The sequence below is a fragment of the Anomaloglossus baeobatrachus genome, chromosome 5, assembly GCF_048569485.1.
Source record: "Anomaloglossus baeobatrachus isolate aAnoBae1 chromosome 5, aAnoBae1.hap1, whole genome shotgun sequence".
Lineage (NCBI taxonomy): Eukaryota > Metazoa > Chordata > Amphibia > Anura > Aromobatidae > Anomaloglossus > Anomaloglossus baeobatrachus.
In genome coordinates, this window is record NC_134357.1 from 505224784 (window position 1) to 505246816 (window position 22033).

The 22033-nt window shown below is 45.6% G+C and overlaps 1 protein-coding gene across 1 annotated transcript in view; it reads left to right on the top strand.

The window, feature by feature from the left end:
• LOC142312845 (uncharacterized) overlaps positions 1 to 22033 on the top strand; it is a 124869-nt gene that overhangs the window by 33565 nt on the left and 69271 nt on the right. Inside the window, exon 7 of the mRNA XM_075351832.1 lies at positions 20163 to 20357. Within this exon, the coding sequence (XP_075207947.1) occupies positions 20163 to 20357 (195 nt within the window). The remainder of the gene's footprint in view (positions 1 to 20162; positions 20358 to 22033) is intronic.

The window sequence follows — 22033 nt, forward strand, 5'->3', positions numbered from 1 at the left end:
GCACGGGCTACCTAAAATACACAAAAACGTTCATCCCCCACGCATGCGACCAATAGTTTCTGGTATTAATTCTGTTACTGAACATCTTAGTGAATGGCTGGACTCTGTCCTCCAGCCGTTAGCCCAAAACACTCTGGGATTTTTAAAAGACTCACGAGATGTATTGGAGAGTTTTCAAAATAAGGTCTGGGACAAAAAATATTCGTGGTTGGGCTGTGATATTATCTCCTTATATACATCGATACCTCCTGAGATTGCAATATTGGCACTTCAATTCCATTTAGAAAAGAGTGAATATACTATTGACTTATGTAACTATATTTTACATGTCACACATTTTCTTATGTCAAAAGTTTTTTTTATTTTTAATGGCAACTATTATTTGCAATCCCGCGGCGTATCGATGGGTGCAAAGTATTCCCCTTCATTGGCCAATCTGGTAATGGCATTCTGGGAACATGAATTCATGTTTTCAGATAGGAACCCATTCACATCATGCGTTTTTTGGTACGGCAGATACATCGATGATTTACTCTTCATTTGGGGAGGTGATGTATCTGCCGTACCGAATTTTCTTTCTTACATGAACAGCAATCCATATAATCATAGATTTACACATACTCATAATTCTGCTGCGATTTCTTTTTTGGATTTGCATCTCACAGGTGTGTCGGAAGAAATAATTAGCCATCAACATATATTAAACCATGTGCAGGTAATACTATATTACACGCAACTAGCAGTCATCCAAGACATACTATTGAATCAATCCCTGTGGGTGAATACACACATATTAAAAGAAACTGCAGCTCTCCTTTGAGTCTTGATCAGGAGCTGAACAATTCTAAAAATAGACTTTCAACTAGGGGTTATCCTCCTTGGACATTGGAGAGAGCTAATCGGATTGTTTCTACTAAAACAAGAGAAGAGATGTTGAATACTGACTGTAATTCATATTTTAAAATCCCCCATAATAACAACAATGGCAAAAAAATATATACATTTCTGATATCTTCCAAATCTGTCAAAAATATACCTGTTGTATAGGGATGAGCGAACCCCCCGATGTTCGGTGTTCGGGAGACTCGCCCGAACGTTTTGTAAAGTTCGTGTTCGGGTTCTGATATAACGCGAACTTACATCCGAACGTGGACTTTACAGTTATGTGATGGGACGGGGGGACTGTAAAATAATGAATACAGTTAATAATAAGCATTTTCATTATACTTACAGGTCCCGCGATGCGTCCTGCAGACTCTGTCTCCCCATGCTTTTCCTTCCGATCATCGCTGTGCCCTCCCGGTAACCAGCACTGATGATTGGACCTTCCGTGACGTCATAGAATGTGACCAGTCACGTGTGTATTATCTCATTGGCTACAGACTGGTCACATGGCTATGACGTCATGCTAGGTCCTTTCAGTACATCTCTCCGGTACGCGGTGCTCACCCAACCGAGCGCCGTGTATCGGCGAGATGCTTGGGCACATGGTCGGCTCCCATGCCCGCATGTCGGCGCTCTTGAGTCAGCCCACTTGCAGGGACTGGCTGCCACAGCTGGTGAATAATAGCGCCGAGAATCGGGTGATCGGAGATCACTGTTGCTATAGTAACCCGCCTGTCAGGTTAGTATTGCAACGGTGGCCACAGTGACATCACCGCTTACAGCGCGCAGCCTCTGCTCACTCACTGAGTGATTAGACTGCACGGGGAGCAGAAGCGTTCTTCCTCCCATGCAGTGTTGTCTGATGTAGCAGAGCTGCATGGGTTGAAGGAGAAAGAAGACACAAGACCAGGATCGTGGAGGGGTGAGAGGGAGTAATAAACATGGAGTCTCTAAGTGTGTCTGTGTATTTATTTCTAATAAAGTATTTTTTCTCTGTGTGGTGTCTTTTTTTTTTTTTTTAACCCTTTATTGGAGATTCTTAATGGCCGGGTCAAACTTGGCCTGACATTAAAAATCTCTGGCTTAATACTAGCTAGTAAAACAAAGCTAGTATTAACCCCTTATTACCCAGCGTGCCACCCATTACCAGGGCCACTGGAAGAGTTGGAAGTTGGAAGCACCAGCCTCCTTTTAAAGTGTCCAGTGGTGTCATTCTTACTTAATCCAGACTGATTGATCGCCAGCCCTGTCCTCATCAACACCCACACCTGTGTTAATGGAACAATCACTAAAACAATGTTAGCTGCTCCTTTTAAGGCAGGAATGCAATGATGTTGAAATGTGTTTTGTTGGTTAAAGTTCATTTTCTTTGCCAATATTGGCAAGTAATTGCTGTTAAGCTGATCACTCTTTAAGACATTCTGGAGTATATGCAAATTGCCATTAGAAAAACTTAAGCAGTAGACTTTGTAAAAATTAATATTTGTAGCATTCTCAAAACTTTTGGCCATGACTGTAGTTGCACCTGGCTGGACACAAAAATGGAGTGAAGCCCATGTTGTTGTTTTTTTTAATTATTTCATGAAATTTATGAAATAATTAAAAAAATGGCTTCCCTATATTTTTGGTTCTCTGCCGAGTACAAATAGGCAGCTAGGGGTTGGGGGCAGCTGGCTAGCATACAAAAATATGGCGAAGCCCACGTAATTTCTTTTTAGTTTTTTGGCAAAAAAATGCTCCCCTGGATTTTCCATTGCCAGTGAAGGTAACACCAAGCAGTTGGGGTTAGCAGACAGAAGCTGCTTGGATTACCCTTAGCTAGCAATACAAAAAATGCAGCAGGAGCACACGTTTTTTTTTGGTTTTTTTTTTTTTAATTAACCCCTTCACCCCCGGCCACTAAAACACCCTAATGACCTGGCCATTTTTTGCAATTCTGACCAGTGTCACTTTGACAGGTTATAACTCTGGGACGCTTCAACGGATCCTGGCGATTCTGAGATTGTTTTTTCGTGACATATTGTACTTCATGTCAGTGGTAAATTTAGGCCGATATTTTTTGCGTTTATTTGTGAAAATTTAGGAAGTTTTGCGAAAATTATGAAAATTTCGCAATTTTCAAACTTTGAAAATTTATGCCCATAAATCTGAGAGATATGTCACACAAAATAGTTAATAAATAAACTTTCCCACTTGTCTACTTTCAATCAGCGTAATTTTCGAAACAAATTTTTTTTTCATTAGGAAGATAGAAGGGGTCAAAGGTCATCAGCAATTTCTCATTTTTCCAACAAAATTTACAAAAGAATTTTTTTTAGGGACCACATCACATTTGAAGTGACTTTGAGAGGCCGAGGTAACAGAAAATACCCAAAAGTGACCCCATTCTAAAAACTGCACCCCTCACACTGCTCAAAACCACATTCAAGAAGTTTATTAACCCTTTAGGTGCTTCACAGGAACCAAAGCAATGTGGAAGGAAAAAATGAAAATTTTACTTTTTAACACAAAAATGTTACTTTAGCCATAAAAGTTTCATTTTTACAAGGGAGAAAAGAGAAAGTGCACCCTACAATTTACTGTGCATTTTCTCCTGAGTCCGCTGATACCCCATATGGGGTAAAAATCAAATGTTTGGACACACGGCAGGGCTCGGAATGCAAGGAGCACCATTTGAATTTTTGAGTGCAAAATTAGCTGCACTCATTAGTGGACGCCATGTCGGGTTTGAAGACCCCCTGAGGTGCTTAAACAATGGAGCTCCCCCACAAGTGACCCCATTTTGGAAACTAGAGCCCTCAAATAATTTTTCTAGATGTTTGGTGAGCACTTTGAACACCTGGGGGCTTCACAGAACTTTATATCGTTGAGCCGTGAAAAGAATTTTTTTTTTTTTACCACAAAACGGTTGCTTCAACTAGGTAGCTTTTTTTTCACAAGGGTATAAGGAAAAAATGCACCATAAAATGTATTGTGCATTTTCTCCTGAGTACGCAGATACCTCATATGTGGTGTAAATCAAATGTTTGGACACACGACAGGGCTCGGAAGGCAAGGAGCACCATTTGTATTTTTGAGTGCAAAATTAGCTGCACTCATTAGCGGACGCCATGTCGGGTTTGAAGACTCCCTGAGGTGCCTAAACAAGGGAGTTCCCCCATAAGTGACCCCATTTTGGAAACTAGAGCCCTCAAATAATTTTTCTAGATGTTTGATGTGCACTTTGAACCCCTGGGGGCTTCACAGAAGTTTATAACGTTGAGCCGTGAAAAGAAAAAACATTTTTTTTTACCACAAAACTGTTGTTTCAACTAGTTAGCTTTTTTTTCACAAGGGTATCAGGAAAAATTCACCATGAAATTTATAGTGCATTTTTTCCTGAGTACGGCGATACCTCATATGTGGTGGAAAGTAATTGTTTGGATGCATGGCGGGGCTCAGAAGAGAAGGAACGCCATTTGAAAGCAAAATTGGTTGTAATCATTAGTGGACGCCATGTCACGTTTGGAGACCCCCTATGGTGCCTAAACAGTGGAGCTCCCCCACAAGTGAACCCATTTTGGAAACTAGACCCCTCAAGGAGTTTATCTAGATGTTTAGCGAGCCCCAAGGGGCGCCACAGAAGTTGATAATGTTGAGCCAGGAATACAATTTTTTTTTTTCACCACAAAACTGTCACTCGAACCAGGTAGCTTTTTTTTCCACAAGGGTATCAGGAAAAAATGCACCATAAAACATATTGTGCAATTTCTCCTGAGTACGCAGATACCTCATATGTGGTGGAAAGTAATTGTTTGGGCGCATGGCGGGGCTCAGAAGAGAAGGAATGCCATTTGAAAGCAAAATTGGTTGGAATCATTAGTGGACGCCATGTCACGTTTGGAGACCCCCTATGGTGCCTAAACAGTGGAGCTCCCCCACAAATTACCCCAATTTTGGACCTAGACCCCCTCAAGGAATTTATCTAGATATTTGGTGAGCCCCTTGTACCCCCAGGGGCTCCACAGAAGTTGATAACATTGAACTGTGAAAATTATTTTTTTTTTTTTAACCACAAATTTTTTGCATCAATCAGGTAGTTTTTTTTTTTACAACGGTATCAGGAAGAACTGCGCCATATAACGTATTGTGCAATTTTTCCTGAGTACGTAGATGCCTCATATGTGGTGGAAAGTAATTGTTTGGGCGCATGGCAGGGCTCAGAAGAGAAGGAACGCCATTTGACTTTTCAAACGTATAGACGCGGTGCACTGATCGACCGCTGCAGGACGCACAGTCAGATGCGATACAAAAAGCGTCGGGGATACAGAAAAAAAAAGTCACGCCAAAAATTGACCATGGATGCAGATACGTTATGTGCATCCCTGATCAGCGCTTGGCGGGACGCACGGACGGATGCGATACAAAAAGCGTCGCAGATACGGAAAAAAGTCACGCCAAAAATTGAGCAGGGATACCGATCCGTTATGTGCATCCCTGATCAGCGCTCGGCGGGACGCACTGACGGATGCGATACAAAAAGCGTCGGGGATACGGAAAAAAAAGTCACGCCAAAAATTGAGCAGGGATGCCGATCCGTTATCTGCATCCCTGATCATCGCTCGGCGGGACGCACGGACGGATGAGGTGTAAAAATGGACAGGATACAGGAAAAAAAAAAAAGTTATACTCACAGTAATAAAATTCAATCCTTTATTAGTATTGATTAAAAAGGAAAATCCAAGTTCCTCTTGTTCCACAAATCAATTCAACAAGCCATCACCATGTGTAGTTGATTCTATGTACCCAAACTGTAGGTCATCGGACCATATATACGGGATTACACACAGTGGTGGCCACTAGATCAAAAAAACATAACAAAAAAACACAACAAACATAAATGAAGTATTATTGCCAAGATCAAGGACAGTGGTCCACAAAATAAACTCAGCAGAAAAAATTAATATACCTAAAAAAAGTATGTCACAATTTCATATATGCTGACAATGGTCAGGCAACAAGACATATCACATATGTTAGGCATATATAAAAGGAATGGTCTCACCACATCCTTTCACAAGAGGGCAAGCAGTCTCTCCATCGGATCCTGGGTATATCATGCCATTCAGCATACACTCTCCCTATCCAATCTGGAGACAAAATAACAAATTTGCCTGCTGCCCCAAACTTCCGTCCTGACAAGGACGGACCACATCTAGTATGCAAAGCTGGACCCCCTAAGCTGACCCTATAGGCGTCCCGACGCGTTTCGTCCACATTGACTCCTCAGGGGACATAGTGCTACAAATATATTAGGTCCTGGTCGCCAGCCCTCACATGCCTATAATGTCAAAGTGGCATACTAGATGTGGTCCGTCCTTGTCAGGACGGAAGTTTGGGGCAGCAGGCAAATTTGTTATTTTGTCTCCAGATTGGATAGGGAGAGTGTATGCTGAATGGCATGATATACCCAGGATCCGATGGAGAGACTGCTTGCCCTCTTGTGAAAGGATGTGGTGAGACCATTCCTTTTATATATGCCTAACATATGTGATATGTCTTGTTGCCTGACCATTGTCGGCATATATGAAATTGTGACATACGTTTTTTAGGTATATTAATTTTTTCTGCTGAGTTTATTTTGTGGACCACTGTCCTTGATCTTGGCAATAATACTTCATTTATGTTTGTTGTGTTTTTTTGTTATTTTTTTTGATCTAGTGGCCACCACTGTGTGTAATCCCGTATATATGGTCCGATGACCTACAGTTTGGGTACATAGAATCAACTACACATGGTGATGGCTTGTTGAATTGATTTGTGGAACAAGAGGAACTTGGATTTTCCTTTTTAATCAATACTAATAAAGGATTGAATTTTATTGCTGTTATACATAATCATATTTGGGATTGCTGTACCTTATACTCACAGTAACCAGAGGATTAGCAGGAGGATCACTGACCAGAAGAGCTGCAGAGGAACAGCTTTACAGGAGCAGCAGGCAGGACGTTGGGCAGATCAGCAGAATGCCCAGGAAGGACCCAGCGATGGAGGCAGAGGTGATCGGGCCAGTTAAGACCTCGGACGACCCGGTGAAAACAGGTAAGAGGACGTCGGGGGAGAGCAGAGGGGGAGAGCAGAGGGGGAGAGGGGGGGAGAGCAGAGGGGGAGACGGAGAAGGAGTTGCAGAAGCAGAATAGAGATAATGGGGGAGGCAGTCAGATCGCGGGGGGAGCAGATCGGGATGTCGGGGGGGGGGCAGATCGGGGTGTGGGGGGAGAGATCGCAGGGGGGCACGGGCAGGGCCATCACGGGAGCGCGCACGGGACACCACGGGAACGCGCACGGGCTGCAAGGTGAGCACAGTACTCACGTGCAGCAGGAGCGGTGACCTCAGCTACGGCGGCGGTGGCGTGGTACCATAAGTACCAGGCACTGCACGCTGCAGACATGTTGAGGGAGGGCTCGCAGGCCAGCACAGGCCTGGGGAGGGCGGCCACCAGCAGATCAGACCGCCCCACTGCACACTGATTGGAGCGATTGCGCGTCATAGCACGATCGCTCCAATCAGTGCTGTAGGGGCTGGGGGCGACATTTTAGAGCTCCGGCTATGATTTGTTGAAGCTGCTAGAGCAGATCATAGCCGGATCTCACAATATCGCAGTAATTCTGGCATTATTTTTGCCGAAATTAGTGCGAACGATGTGGTTGGCGGTTCAGATTTGAACAGCCAATCACATCGATCGTCGATAGAGGGTGGCGATGCCACCCCCCCTGGGGTCAAGCAAAGGTCCCCTGCTGTAAGAAACAACAGGGGCATCATTTGAAAGCCGTTGCTATGGCCACGGCAATCAAATGAAGTTTAGGCCGTAAAATTACGTCCCTGGTCGTTAAGTCACGTTAAAATAGGACGTAATTTTACTGCCCGCGGTCGTGAAGTGGTTAAATAACTAACAAAAAAAAAATGGGCTTACCTGTATTTTGATTGAAGAAAAAAGATAATCCAGCTTCCGGAATAATATAAAATCTTGTGCAAGCTTTATTTTAAAGGACGTAAAAGATATGTATCATTACAAGGACAAAATAGGGAGCCCATGTGCGGCAACGCGTTTCGACCGCTACCTGCGTTCTTTGTCAAGCCTGAGTAAACGAATGTTACCCACAAGCTTGTAAACTCACTCCTACCAATGGGAGGGGTGAGTTTACTCAGAAAAACACATGTGCTATCACAGGGTAGATAATATAAAAAACACACATGATACAAAATATTAAAAAATCACATAAAACACTATTTTTCCGGGATCTACATGCGCAAGATTTTATATTATTCCGGAAGCTGGATTATCTTTTTTCTTCTATTCGATCCCTGCACTACTAGAGTGTTATCCCTGCATGCCGGACCTTGCCACAGCTGAGCTAGATCACCTTTTTCCCTGTATATTTTGATTGCCTGGCATCACAGTACTGTAAAAATAAATAACTCATTAAAAAAAATGACGTAGCGCTCCGCGGTATTTTTGAATTTTTGATTCTCAGCGCAGATAAAGCAGACAGCTACGGGCTGCCACCCCCATCTGCCTGGCGTTAACTTGGCTGGCAATCAAAATACAGGAAAGCCCATTTTTTTTTTTTATCTAAAATAATAATTACAAAAAAAATGCGTGGGCTCTCGCCGTATTTTGATCGCCAGTCAGGTAAAGCCAGGCAGCCGGGGGCTGGGATTCTCGGCACCCCGCAGCCGTCCCTGGAAATGGCACATTTTTTCTTAGAGCCATTTCCAGGCGCTTTACCCGGCTCGTCCAGCAGCCGTGATGGCGGTGGCTCGCTGGGTAATACAGGGATTAATACCAGCTTTGTATTCTCAAATGGTACTAAGCCCGAAATTCATGGTGTGACGCCAAAATAGACATAGCCACCATGAATTTCTAGGAAACAGTAAAAAAACACAACACAGAGAATTTGTTTTTATTAGAAATAAAATAAAAAAACATTTGGAGACTCCACCTTTTATTATGAAAAAATCCTTAGTCCGACGTAATCCACAGGGACAGCCATGTCAGCTTCATCACTGTGCACAGACAGTCTATACACAGTGAGAAGCACAGAGAGCCATGTCAGGTCTGCTGCATCGCTCTGGACAGACACAGTCTATGTACAGTGAGAAGCAGAGAAAAGTCAACTCTGCTTCATCACTGTGCACAAGATAATAAATAAATTCACTGCACTCATAGATTGTGATGCAAAAACATTTTCAAATTTATTGAGGCGACTGTGAAGTCACCTCAATGAATTTAAAAAAAAAAATGTTTGCATCACAATCTATGAGTGCAGTGAATTTCTTTATTATCTTGGATTGGACCCATTTTTCACTTTCACCACCACCCACTTGTCTGAGTGCAGACCAATTTTTTTTGATTTATATCATCACTGTGCAGAGACAGTCACAGTGAGATGCAAAGCTCAATGTCATCTCTGCTTCATCTTGTGCAAAGACAGTCTATACACAGTGAGATGCAATGTCAACTCTGCTTCATCTTGTGCACAGACAGTCTATGCACAATGAGAAGCACAGAGAGCCATGTCAGCCAGCTGCATCGTTCTGGACAGAGCGATGAAGCAGGCTGACGGTGACGGGATGATTGCACTTGCGTCTCGCATTGCATCACCCCATTCTCCCAACAGCAGCGCCTCAGCTGTGGAAATATATGCAGCTGACCCTTAAGGCTGCTTTACACGAGTCGATCCATCGTGCGATTTATTTTGCAAAGTCTTTTTTTTTCTTTTTGTTTGTATCGCTGATAGGTAGTTGTCCATGTGTCACACGTTGAGTGTTGTCAAACGACCACAAAGCGCTCATCGATATATTGATTGGCCATGGCGGACGTCCAAAAGGCTTCGCACATGTTTTCCTTTGGTCAATCTGTCTTTTGTATGGGCGTAATTAGGCAAACTATACACCCCTCCGTGACGTTGTCTGGATTGTTGCACGCCCTGAATTATTCTGACCTGCTCAATCCAGTTCTGCTAATGTGGTTGATTGGTTACATCCCATATATATAGTTTCTCTTCTGCGTCTGTCTTTGTTGCCTCGTGTGTCCTTAGCATCAATCTTGTTTGTTGTTTGTGGTCTGGTTAATGTCGATTTTGATCCAAAAAGGAAAGATTGGCATATAACAACTTACCACAAAAAAGGGATAACAAGGAGTGAGGGCGGAAAATCCAGCGAACAAACAAACGTAAGAAAAATTAGGAGTAATGCACTATAAAACACTGTGCATGACGTCAAGGCTGAATGTTCATACATCATGACTACAGCTCCGTATTTTATAACAGTAATAACCAATCAAAACGCATCTGCTACAACCAATCCGATTAGATTAGGCGTGATTATTTAAAACCACAAATACGCCCTGAACGTTTAATGACGTCACAAATAACTACGAGGATGGCCGATTACACGGTGTCACACTTTGCAATGTGTCGTTCATTAAGACTAAACTGACCGATTTTATGGAATTAAACGATGAGTACACGATGGCCGAATTTCAAACGATTAGGCATCGGTTGGACTCGCAAGGAGCTGTCACATGAGGAGATGTCGTTACGAATGACGGAAGTGCGTCACAAAATCCGTGACCCCAACGATGCATCGAACAATATATCGACTCGTGTAAAGCAGCCTTTAGTCGTCGGGAGATTGTGTGCCGTGATGCGATGACACTCGCATCACGGCGCGCCAGGACCTGTGATGACGTCATACTCACGTGGCCAGTCTGTAGCCAATGAGGTAAGACAACATTCACATGTGACTGGTCACATGGGTATAACGTCACGGCAGGTCCTTTTAGCTAGAGGTGCTTACCGGGGGCAACACCAATGATCGGACGGACGCGTTAGCAGAAGCGCTGGGAGGCAGATTCTGCAGAACGCGTTGCGGGACCTGTAAGTATGATCAGAATGTTTTTGTAATAACATGCTTTTTTAACAGCTCCTGGACCCGAACGGTTACACGAACTGTAACACGAACGTCCCAGAAAGCTTGTGTTCGAGGTCGTGTGCACGAACACTATATGTTCGGTATGAACACCGAACTTTACAGTTCGGGTTCGCCCATCCCTACTGTTGTATCATTGCAATATAGTCCACAATATAATCAGATCAAGTCGATTATTGCAAAAGCACTACCCATTTTATATCAGGATGAAACCGTCCAAAAAATTTTAAGTTTGGGGTGTCAGATAGTGGCCAAAAAAGCAAGAACCATTGGTAATATTATCTCCCCAAGCTACCTAAATGTAAATTCGCACACTAAATCATTGCTTGATACTGTGAGTTTTTATAGATGTGGCAGCTCAAACTGTAGAACTTGCCCTCATGCAAAGGTATCAAAAAAAAATTCCAATCATGATTCCAATGTAACACATGATATCAAACAGTACATCAATTGCAATACAAAAAATACAGTTTATTTATAGAATATACTGAATGCAATCTTAAATACATAGGCTGTAGTGTACGCCCGCTTAAGAAGCGATTTTCAGAGCATGTCACTGACATTGTCTCATTAAAGGGGTGGTCCACCCATTTTTTTTTTCCCCCCAATGATTCTCACTTACCATTATATGCATCTTCTGCATTGGCTTCTGTTTCCATTTCTGGCACTGAGCGGCGCTATCCTGCACGCTCAGTGCCAGTCACATGACCCCCTGGAGCTGTGGCCGCCGGCATCCTCTGACGTCCCGGCATTTCCGGGCTCTCAAACTGGACGGGTACGTCACAGGATGCCGGCGCCACTCACAGTGATTGACTGGGCTGTGGGCGGTGACTACCTGACGTCACAGCCCAGCATCGAGGGGAGGAGCCGGAGGATGCCAGTGTGTGGAGCGGTGAAGGCAGAGCGCGCGCTACCAGCATTCAGCTGTGGGAGGTACGGGGCTCCAGTGTGGAGTACAGGGGGGGTTTCTCCAACTGAAATCCCCCCTGTCACGCAAGTATGTGATCACACTGTCCACCCGCCCGCTGTGCTCAGCTGTCAGGAGAGCGGGCGGTGTCGGCAGTGTGATCATATACTCCCACCAGCAGCACAGGTGACCGGACGCGGAGTGAGTGTGTATGTCATACTCACCTGTCTGCAGGGTCCATGCCTGCTTCCAGCCCCTGTCCCGGTCCCGCCGCTCCGGCTGTGTGCAGTCTCCCCGGGGCACGCACGAAGCTTGCAGGACCTGGCCGTGGATCACCTGATGCAGTCACCTGACGCATCAGCTGATCGTAGTCTCGCCGGCTTTTTCGGCCGGCTATCAGCTGATCCTGCCGTCAGGGGACTTCATCAGCTGATTACCGGCAGCTGCTGCAGCGATGGGCCAGGATCAGACTCTCATCCCATCACTCCAGGAGCTGCCGGTAATCACCACAGCACATAAGTGAGTATGTATTTTTTTTTTTTTTTTCCTACTGATGCATCAGCTGATTGTATAATCGGCTTTTATACAATCAGCTGCTGTGTCCTGTGATTCAGGCCTTGATCCTGACACATCATCTGATCGCTCTGCCTTCCAGCAAACCGATCAGATGATATTGGATCCGGATTGGACGGCGCGGGACCCTGACCCAGGATTACTGCGGAGGGGGGGTTCTTTATTTCAATAAAGATGGAGTCACTAATTGTGTTGTGTTTTATTTCTAATAAAAATATTTTTCTGTGTGTTGTGTTTTTTTTTTTTTATCATTACTAGAAATTCATGGTGGCCATGTCTAATATTGGCGTGACACCATGAATTTCGGGCTTAGGGCTAGCTGATAATATACAGCTAGCCCTAACTCCATTATTACCCGGCTAGCCACCCGGCTTCAGGGCAGCTGGAAGAGTTGGATACAGCGCCAGAAGATGGCGCTTCTATGAAAGCGCCATTTTCTGGGGTGGCTGCGGACTGCAATTCGCAGTGGGGGTGCCCAGAAAGCATGGGCACCCTGCACTGTGGATTCCAATCCCCAGCTGCCTAGTTGTACCCGGCTGGACACCAAAATTAGGCGAAGCTCACGTCATTTTTTTTTTAAAATTATTTCATGAAATTCATGAAATAATTAAAAAAAAAAAGGGCTTCTCTATATTTTTGGTTCCCAGCCGGGTAGAAATAGGCAGCTGGGGGTTGGGGGCAGCCCGTACCTGCCTGCTGTACCCGGCTAGCATACAAAATATGGCGAAGCCCACGTCATTTTTTTTTCTCTTTTTTGGCAAAAAAACTGCATACAGTCCGGGATGGAGTATGCTGAGCCTTGTAGTTCTGCAGCTGCTGTCTGCTCTCCTGCATACAATGAACATTTTGAATAAGGAAATGACATCAGACCTTTTTTTTTTTTTTCATCAACAATCTTTAATGGCATTGTGCACTGATTAAAAACGCAGTGAGCAAAAACGCAGCAAAAAACGCACCAAATCGTAGCAAAAACGTGACATGCAGCACCGCAGGTGACAGAGCAGAGCAAGTTGGTGACATGCTGTGCCCTGACACATAGTGTGCTGCATGTCACTGTATCCACTCTGGGACTTGTTGTGCAGGTGAACGGATGCTACATGTCACTAACTGTCTCCACTGTGGTACTTGTTCTGCAGGTGAGAGTGTATACAGTTGGTACTATGCAGCAGAAATCACAGAGTGGAGACAGATAGTGACATTTAGCATCCGGTCACCTGCACAAGTCCCAGAGTGGATACAGTTAGTGACATGTAGCATCCGGTCACCTGCACAACAAGTCCCAGAGGGGAGACAGATAGTGACATGCATTTGCCATTTTTTGCCGAATGCGGCATATTGAGCCCATGCGGCGGTCGGATGGAACGTTGCCTGGCACGTTTTTTTTGTGCGGCGAAAAAAACGCATGACGCCAGATCCGGCGCGATTTACAATGCAAGCCTATGGTCGCCAGATGCGGCGTCCTGCGGCAAACACTGCATCCGGCTGCCGAATGCGTTTTTTTTTTGCTCTGCGCATGCTCAGTATCAAGCCACATCCGTCAAACGGACAGGCCGCATGGAAAAACGTATGCAACAGATCCGTTTTTTTCGCCGCATCCGTTGCATAGGTTTTTGAGCCACACTGCAAAAACCGGATGTATGAAAGCAGCCTAAGCCATCACATTCCCGCTGAAAATCCTCATCAAATACCATGTGAACAGATCATTACTAGCAATTTTTTATTTTTTTTGGTGAAGGAAGTCCAGTTCTTAAAATGTCCAGTAATGTAGAATATTTCATGTGGCCCCGGTCAGCTGTATTTGATGCTGGATTATAGAAGTGGTCAGTAGAGGATTGTTCCAAAAAACATACAGATAGGGAATTTAGATTGTGAGCCTCAATGGGGACAGTGTTCCTGATGTATGTAAAGCGCTGCGGAATATGTTAGCGCTATATAAAAATAAAGATTTATTTTTTATTGTTCAGTGTTTGTATACTATTAGCGAAGGTCCCCAAAAACATTAAAGTTGTCAAAACTTGCTGGATCTGCCCACAATGTAACATGTGGGAGAAAAAAAATAGTATTCGGCATGTTGGCCTGTCTAAGTGTTACTATGTATGGGGGAATCCAGAATGATTGCTTTTGGCCGAATGATCCAACGGCCACTTAAATGACCTCATGACGGATAGTAGCGATATTTATGGGTTATCTTCCAATAAGTGCAGGTGCTACAAGGTTTCTGCTTTTCATTTGTGTGGGAGAAGTTGAATGTCTGCTGGTGCGTGCCCACGATCAGTGTTTGCAGCGTTTTGGATGCGGCATTCTTCAGCTGTGTCCAAAACGCTGCATTGTACAGTACAAGCACAGTGGAGGGATTTCTAGAAATCCTGTGCCCGCTGTGCTTGTTTTTTCCGCAGCAAACCCTGATCTGCGGTGCGTCTTTCCAGACTGCAGCATGTCAGTTGTTTATCGCGCATTCGCCTGTGTCCTCCGTAGGGAGAACACAAGTGAGAGACTTCAGCGCCCTGAACCCTGATCATGGGCACATACCCTTAGGCTCGTGTACACAGAACACCCTACATACAGCCCGGTGTGCCCATCATTCCCTTTTTCTTTGTGTGCCTTTTCTATTCTGATCACCACCACCTATATATACCTCTGTAGGAGCCCTGACTTAAGGCCGCTTTACACGCAGCGACATCACGAACGAGATATCACTGGGGTCACGGAATTTGTGACGCACATCCGGCCTCGTTAGCAACGTCGTTGCGTGTGACACTTACAAGCGACCGCTAACGATCCCAAATACTCACCAAATCATTGATTGATTGTTGACACGTCGTTCATTTTCCAAATATCGTTGCTCATTTGGTTGTTCGTCGTTCCTGTCGTTCCATCGCTACGTGTGACACCCCGGGACCGACGAACAACACCGTCCCTGCGTCCTCTGGTAACGAGGTGGGCGTGACTTTCATGCGGCTGCTCTTTGCCCCTCCGCTTCTATTGGACGGCTGCCGTGTGACGCCGCACGAACCGCCCCCTTAGAAAGGACGTTGTTCGCCATCCACAGCGATGTCGTTAGGAAGGTAAGTTCGTGTGACGCGTTCCTGCGATATTGTTCGCTACAGGCAGCGATTTGCCTGTGACGCACGAACGATGGGGGCGGGTGCTATCCCTAGCGACATGCGATGTCGCAGCGTGTAAAGCGGCCTTTACTATGACCATACCACCTCCCCAGAGAAGTACCAATCTTGGTGTTGGTGTAGCAATGTGCCAAATCACAAATTCCCGCAGTGCTCCGCTATATGTATCTGCTTCTGCTTCCGGACCTTGTGTTCTTTTATATCGCCTGCTGATATCTGAACATTTCTGTGAATGGCCACCGGATGGAAAGCTCCAGCCTTGATGATATACAATCAGGTCAGAGCATGATTGGAGCAGAGAAGGGGATCAGCGTCTGCCTGCTGCGCTCTGGTCCAGCCTCAGAGTAGTAATTGCTTTCAGTCCTCACCACACTATATGGTCACGGTCTGGAAGTAGTAGACGTCTTAGGCTGCTTTCACACATCCGGTTTTGCAGTGCGGCTCGAAAACCTATGCAACGGATGCGGCGAAAAAAACAGATCCGTTGCATAAGTTTTTCCATGCGGCCCGTCCATTTTTTGACGGATGCGGCTTGATACTGAGCATCCGCAGTGCAAAAAACCGCATCCGGCGTCCATAGGCTTGCATTGTAAATCTCGCCGGATCCAGCGTGATGCGTTTTTTTCGCCGCACAAAAAAAGGGCCAGGCAACGTTCCATCATGGGCTAAATATGCCGCATCCGGCAAAAAACGGACGCAACACAAGGCCATGCGGCCCAATACGGCGCTAATGCAAGTCTATGCAGAAAAAAACTCAACCGGCGGCAAAAAAAAAAAGGTTGCGTTTTTTCTGCAAAGCGCCGTATTGTGCCGCACAGCAAAAACCGGATGTGTGAAAGCAGCCTTAGCACCAGCTGACAGGCAATCCTTACAGGAAAGCCGTTCCTTTGTTTTCATCGCAATGCTTTATACATTTACAGATCCGTTTCCACATGGACCTGCACCAGGTGAGTCCCACCTTCACCTTCACCTTGATTTTTAGGTCTTTATGGCTATCAGGACTCTGATGCTAATCTCTGAATTATGGCAAATGGCTAATTTTCAGTAGAAATTAGCAACCGGCCAAACGTAAAAGGGGTTGTCTACCGCTTTACAGCCTTTACTTAAAGCACCGCTCCAGTGTTTTATTTCAGCACGCGAGTGGCGCTTAAAACCCCTGTTGTGTATTTTACCGGCGATACTCCGGACCCGCAGCGCTATCTTGTGACAATCACGTCTGGAAGTTAGAAATTACGTCACAAGCTCTCAATCTAACTCTATGAATGCCAGAACGAGGGTCTCATAGACTTGTATTGAGTTGTGACCTCCAGATTACTCCATGAAACATTAGCGAAGCTGGCAGGTCACAAACTACAGAAAACCACTGATGGAAGATGAAGACGCTGTAAGGTGAGTATAAGACCAGGAGCCGGGCACTTAAAGGGAACCTGTCACCAGATTTGGTGACTATAAGCTGCGGCCACCACCAGTGGGCTCTTATATACAGCATTCTAACATACTGTATATAAGAGCCCAGGCCACTGTGTAGAACATAAACATGACTTTATAATACTTACCTAAGGGGCGATGCAGACTGGTCAGATGACCGTCTCCATTCTCCGGGTGCAGCGCCTCCTCTTTTGGCCATCTTTGTCCTCCTTCTTCTGAAGCCTGGGTGCTTAATGCGTCCTACGTCATCCACACAGGCTAACATTGAGGTCCTCTGTAAAATCTGAGAACACCATTAACCCTGCAATGGATTCGGCAAAACAAATCTTTCCCAATTTTGGCTCCTGACATGGGAGTTGTTTTACTAGTACATAACTTCACTAGTGTATGCATGAGAGCAGACAGCAGCTGCAGAACTACAAGGCTCAGCATCCTCCATTCACTAGTGTATGCAGGAGAGCAGACAGCAGCTGCAGAACTACAAGGCTCAGCATACTCCATCCAGGACTGTATGCAGTTTTTTGCCAAAAAAGAGAAAAAAAAAAATGACGTAGGCTTCGCCATATTTTGTATGCTAGCCGGGTACAGCAGGCAGGTACGGGCTGCCCCCAACCCCCAGCTGCCTATTTCTACCCGGCTGGGAAACAAAAATATAGAGAAGCCCTTTTTTTTTAATTATTTCATGAATTTCATGAAATAATTTAAAAAAAAAATGACGTGAGCTTCGCCTAATTTTGGTGTCCAGCCGGGTACAACTAGGCAGCTGGGGATTGGAATCCACAGTGCAGGGTGCCCATGCTTTCTGGGCACCCCCACTGCGAATTGCAGTCCGCAGCCACCCCAGAAAATGGCGCTTTCATAGAAGCGCCATCTTCTGGCGCTGTATCCAACTCTTCCAGCTGCCCTGAAGCCGGGTGGCTAGCCGGGTAATAATGGAGTTAGGGCTAGCTGTATATTATCAGCTAGCCCTAAGCCCGAAATTCATGGTGTCACGCCAATATTAGACATGGCCACCATGAATTTCTAGTAATGATAAAAAAAAAAAACACAACACACAGAAAAATATTTTTATTAGAAATAAAACACAACACAATTAGTGACTCCATCTTTATTGAAATAAAGAACCCCCCCCTCCGCAGTAATCCTGGGTCAGGGTCCCGCGCCGTCCAATCCGGATCCAATATCATCTGATCGGTTTGCTGGAAGGCAGAGCGATCAGATGATGTGTCAGGATCAAGTGCCTGAATCCCATCACACATCAGCTGATTGTATAATCGGCTTTTATACAATCAGCTGATGCATCAGTAGAAAAAAAAAAAAAAAATACATACTCACTTATGTGCTGTGGTGATTACCGGCAGCTCCTGGAGTGATGGGATGAGAGTCTGATCCTGGCCCATCACTGCAGCAGCTGCCGGTAATCAGCTGATGAAGTCCCCTGACGGCAGGATCAGCTGATAGCCGGCCGAAAAAGCCGGCGAGACTACGATCAGGTGATCCACGGCCAGGTCCTGCAAGCTTCGTGCGTGCCCCGGGGAGACTGCACACAGCCGAAGCGGCGGGACCGGGACAGGGGCTGGAAGCAGGCATGGACCCTGCAGACAGGTGAGTATGACATACACATACACACTCACTCACACACTGTATATATACACACACACTGTATATTCACACACACACTGTATATACGCACACACACTTTCTTCCCCTGGCTGTGTAAAGGTGCTGCTGTCTCTGTGTAATTGATCTCAGTGCATCCACAGGGAAGAGGCAGGGAGGAGGGTTTGGGTGGGAGCAGAGTGGGTGTATTAGACACAGTGGGTGTGTTAGATAAGCCAGACACCGCCCTAGAGCCACAAAGAATTCTGGGACTTGTAGGAACTGAACACAGGAAGTCAGAGGAGAGATTAACCCCATCAGAGCTGGAGCCAGCAATGACCGTGTTCTGCTAGTGCACAATGAAAGGTAATTTTGCTGAAAAAACATAATAGATGTGTTGAGGGGCACATATTAGCAAGATTTATCAGAAAAAAAAAAAATCAGTTTTGGTAACTGGACAACTTCTTTAACTCCGTGCACCAGTCTATCTTCTATAGCACGACATTTTATTAATGCTCATGATAGATCCACTTCTACCCTTAAAATTTAAGGTATTGAAAGGGTGCGTTTTTTTTGCAGCCGTCGTGGTAACCATAGGAGAGAAGTGTTAAATCGTGAAGCGTTTTGGATATTTAACTTAGGCATATGTTCTTATGGATTTAATTCACGACGAGAGATCATGTATCAATATTAACCATCCTCATATTGAGGCCTTTTCTCTTTTCTCCCTTTTTTTTTGTGTGTGACCAGTGTGTCAGGGCTGTGTGCAGTGCATGGCCAGTGTGTCAGGGCTGTGTGCGGTACACGGCCAGTGTGTCAGGGCTGTGTGCAGTGCATGGCCAGTGTGTCAGGGCTGTGTGCGGTACACGGCCAGTGTGTCAGGGCTGTGTGCAGTGCATGACCAGTGTGTCAGGGCTTTGTGCGGTACACGGCCAGTGTGTCAGGGCTGTGTGCGGTACACGGCCAGTGTTTCAGGGCTGTGTGCGGTACACGGCTAGTGTGTCAGGGCCAGGGTGGATAAAAATCGATGTTTTTTTTAAAAAAAATTAAAAAAAATCGGATTTTTTTGATTTAAATCGGATTTTTTTGATTTAAATCGGATTTTTTTCAATTAACTGCTTTTTGAGGAAAATATTTTACCATCCAAAGGTTCTTCCATCATGAGATAAAGCTGAGTTGTTTAACTCAGTAGAATAAAGGCTGTATATGTGTAACATTCACAATGCCATGCTCTTCCAGAGGTTTCTGTAGGATTAGTGGGCAGTTTCTCTCCTATATTATCACAGACGCTCGCTTTACTTACGCAATTCTAAAAACTGAATTTGACTCCGCAGAGGTCCCAGCCTCTTCTTCACGGCAAAAATATTACAACATGAACAGAGTTGAGAAAAAGACCTTAATCCTATTGTTCTACAAACCTATGAATACAGAATCAACCCCTTCAGTGCCAAGTCCAAGAAGTTAGACAATAGGTTTCTGATGGTTTGGAGTGGAATAGATTTGCACAACACAAGAAGAATGTGAATCTAAGTGTGATGAGGAGGAAGGGAAAGCCGACAAGAAAATGAAATTGAAACTTTGAGCACAATACTGCAGCATAGCCACAGACAGGCAAGTCTGGATCTGTTTATGTGTACGATCTGAGGTTTATTACATTCTTTCCTTATAATGGCAGCAGGCCGTAAAAGAGACCCAGTTTGGGAATATTTTAATGAAGCTCCTTCGCCTATCGGTAAGGCAGGCATGCGTGCAAAATGCAAACGATGCAACAAAGAGATGCAAGGCCTGGTGGCGCGAATGAGGCAACATCATGAGAAGTGCGGTGATGAATATGACCAAAGAAACACTTCTGAACAGGCAGGATCTTCAGGTTGGTAAACATTTTTATTGAATCCTATTTCTAAAGACTGAACTGTCATGTGTGAGAAAAATTATATTTCTTATTATTACTGCATGTTACTGTCATTTGGTACAGTTATGAAGAAAAACAAATATTCCTTTCTTTGTCGCTCCATTGGGAGACCCAGACAATTGGGTGTATAGCTACTGCCTCCGGAGGCCACACAAAGTATTACACTTTAAAAAGTGTAACCCCTCCCCTCTGCCTATACACCCTCCCGTGCATCACGGGCCCATCAGTTTTATGCTTTGTGTTGAAGGAGGCTGACACTCACACAATGCTCCACATTTTAGTCAGCAGCAGCTGCTGATTATATCGGATGGAAGAAAAGAGGGCCCCTAACAGGGCCCCCGGCATGCTCCCGTCTCACCCCACTGAGTCGGCGATGCTGTTAAGGTTGAGGTACCCATTGCGGGTACACAGGCTGGAGCCACATGCCGTTTTCCTTCCCCATCCCTTAGGGGCTCTGGGTGAAGTGGGATCCTAACCGGTCATCCAGCCACTGGGACCGGGCTACCTCCGCAGCCCCTGGTGGTATCTGCCGGACAGGAGACTGAGTATCGTCAGGGACATGGCCCTGCATCTACAGGTACTCTGTGTCCCCTTTGGGACGGTGCATGAAGCACCTTGGCCTCAGACGCTGCAGCGACTGCGGTGTGATTTTTTTGACCGGGACTACCGCGCCGGCCGTGCCTGTTTGCCGGCCGCGGTTTTTACTTTAGTCCCCGGCTTTTGCGGCCTAGTGTATTAAACTCCCGCCCCTGGGCCTGCCAGTCAGGGGGAAGGGCGGGACGGTCGGTATGACGCCGACGGTGAGGGCTGGAGCACACTTCGCTGTCCTCCTCCCCCCTCACTGTTCACTATGGGGCGCAGATTCCCGCACTTTTGTGGTTCCGCCCTCTGCTCCCTCCTCCCCTCGGAACGCCGGCAGCCATTGTTATATGGGATGATCTGCCGGTGGAGATCTCAGAATGTGCTCACTGTTCGGCAGCACTGCAGCTCTGGGAGAGGGGGTTCCTAACCGGTCGCCATGCACTGGGACCGGGCTCCATCCGCAGCCCCTGGGGGATTCTGACGGACAGGAGACAGGACATCATCAGGGACAGAGCCCTGCATCCATAAGGTACTCTGTGTCCCCTTTGGGGGACGCTGCATACAGCACCTGGGTTACAAACGCCGCAGCGGTTGCTGTGTGGTTTGTGAGACCGGGACTACCGCGCCGACCGCGCCTGTTTGCCGGCCGCGTTTTTAACTTTAGTCCCCGGCTCTTGCGGCCTAGTACCATATACTCCCGTTCCCGGGCCTGCCAGTCAGGGGCAACGACGGGACGGCCGACGGGACGTCGGCAGTGAGGGCTGGAGCATACTTGGTATCCTCCTCCCCCCTCACTGTGCACTGTGGGGCACCAGTTTCCCAATCGGGTGCTGGCCCCCCTTGGGTGCCGAAGTGTGTATATATATATATATATATATATATATATATATATATATATATATATATATATATATATATATATATATATATATATTTATATATATATATATATATATATATATTTATATGGTATATGATTTCACTGTTCGGCAGCTCTATTTGCTTTTGGCTATATACCCTCGCTGATTACTAAGAGGTGACATCAGCAGGTC